This window comes from Gavialis gangeticus, unplaced genomic scaffold (genome assembly GCF_001723915.1).
Source record: "Gavialis gangeticus isolate Ggan-Ray unplaced genomic scaffold, GavGan_comp1, whole genome shotgun sequence".
NCBI lineage: Eukaryota > Metazoa > Chordata > Crocodylia > Gavialidae > Gavialis > Gavialis gangeticus.
In genome coordinates, this window is record NW_017729030.1 from 35683965 (window position 1) to 35685750 (window position 1786).

The 1786-nt window shown below is 33.7% G+C and overlaps 1 protein-coding gene across 1 annotated transcript in view; it reads left to right on the top strand.

Moving 5' to 3' along the window:
* PCDH10 (protocadherin 10) overlaps window positions 1–1623 on the top strand; it is a 160566-nt gene extending 158943 nt beyond the window's left edge. Inside the window, exon 8 of the mRNA XM_019521829.1 lies at window positions 1481–1623. Within this exon, the coding sequence (XP_019377374.1) occupies window positions 1481–1539 (59 nt within the window). The 3' untranslated portion in view covers window positions 1540–1623. The remainder of the gene's footprint in view (window positions 1–1480) is intronic.
* The last annotated feature ends 163 nt before the right edge of the window (window positions 1624–1786 follow it).

Consider the following 1786-nt stretch of genomic DNA (forward strand, 5'->3'; position numbering starts at 1 on the left):
ACAAAACAAAAAAAAGAACCTCATTCCACACAGAACAAAATAAAAGCCATCACCTAATAATGTCTCTGTATTCTGCTCGCCAGAGTCAAATTAGAATTATTGACCTACTAGTAAACTTTATTTTTTTTCCTTACTATTTCCCTATAGTTTGCTCACATCTCAGTTTCCCATAATACTAGACCTCATTCTATCACGGTGGGTTATTTTTTATTTTATTTTTACGTTTTAATTAAAATCTGTTTTATAGTTTTATAGCATAGCCATACAAATCATGACAATACACCTGTTCTTGTTCAATTTCAGTAAAATTATTATTGGGAAGATTCTTTTGTGTGGCCAAATTGATGCTTTTGTTTATTTCTTCCAGGTTTTGGAGTGCAGTTTTTTAAAAATCAGTATGCTATTTTCCTATTAGTTTAGCTTTTAAACTTTAGTTAAATTAGTATAATTGATTATGTTTGTCAGTCTGGTAACTAATTGTTCCATACTTTATAGTTTACTTTCTTCACACAACTTGGCATGAGAATATAAAATGTAATTCAGTTGGCTTTGGCACAAAATCCAATAATATTGGTGAGTGGTATGATTTGAGTTATACTAAGCAGAATTAAATCTGGAATTTGAATTTCACTGAACCTCAAAACTAAATCTACAACAAGAACACACCTTTCTTTGGTATAATTTTAGATTAAACATGCATAGGAAGTACCAAGGGGGAAAAAAGGGGACAAAAATGAAAATAGTACAGTGTAGACCTTGGCAAATAATTCACAATGAATATTTTATATAATAAAAACAATGCTAAGAGAGAAGTTACACTCAGCTTAGTTCTACGAAACACTCAGTAGTTGATTCAGGAAGCGATTAGAGTTGAGTCATTAAGTAATTGTGACCACAATATAATTAGGTTCAGCATCCTCATGGGAAGAATTGTACCCCAAATTATGGTGATAGTAAACTTTAGAAAGGGTAATTTAAAGCACAAACAAACCAGCAACAACAGCAAAAATCCCAAGTTGGTTAGAAGGATTTTGAAGGGAAGACACTATATTCAGAACTATTCTCAGCATGAATTGCTGTTAAGCATGCAATAATAGCATGGTAACAACATGTATGCTTTAAATGTAAAGAAAAAAGGAAGGCAAGGGAAAAAAATCAGTATTGTTAAATTGCAAGGGAAAAGTTATTTTAGTCCAATGTTATCTATTGAACAAACAGAAGAGAAAGAGATTATTAGCGTTAGTAAAGCCAATAAAAAGGAGCATACACTATAACAGGCAAACTTTAAGATGGAAATTAAGAGAAATGAATGTCTTTTTAGAGCCAACAGCAAAGGAATGAAAATGAATGAAAACATTCCTAGTATATGAGAAGTAGGAACCCTGTGAGAGAACTGGTGAATCTCTCGAGCCACAATTAGTAAGAATAAGCACACTGAAGAGAAGCTGAATGTTTTGTTTTGTTTTTTTTTCCGCATCAGTCTTTAATGGAGAGAGCATTAGGGAGATACCTGCTTGCAGACCAGCTTTTTTCAGGTAAATATTTGATGCTGGGTTTTGAAAATATGAGGTTCTGGGGAAAAAAAGGCAATAGTAAATAGAAACATGGTATTAAGACTCTCTACAGCTGCTTGCAAATGTTGAAAATAAAACAAAAAACAGTGATCTGTTCTAAACTCCACGCACCCCCATTCCAGGAGCCCAGGACATGTCCAGGAGAGGCATTGCATTAGTTGGACCCAGCTCGCCCAATGTCTGTATAGATCAGGTGCTTTAGTGGGGCCTTT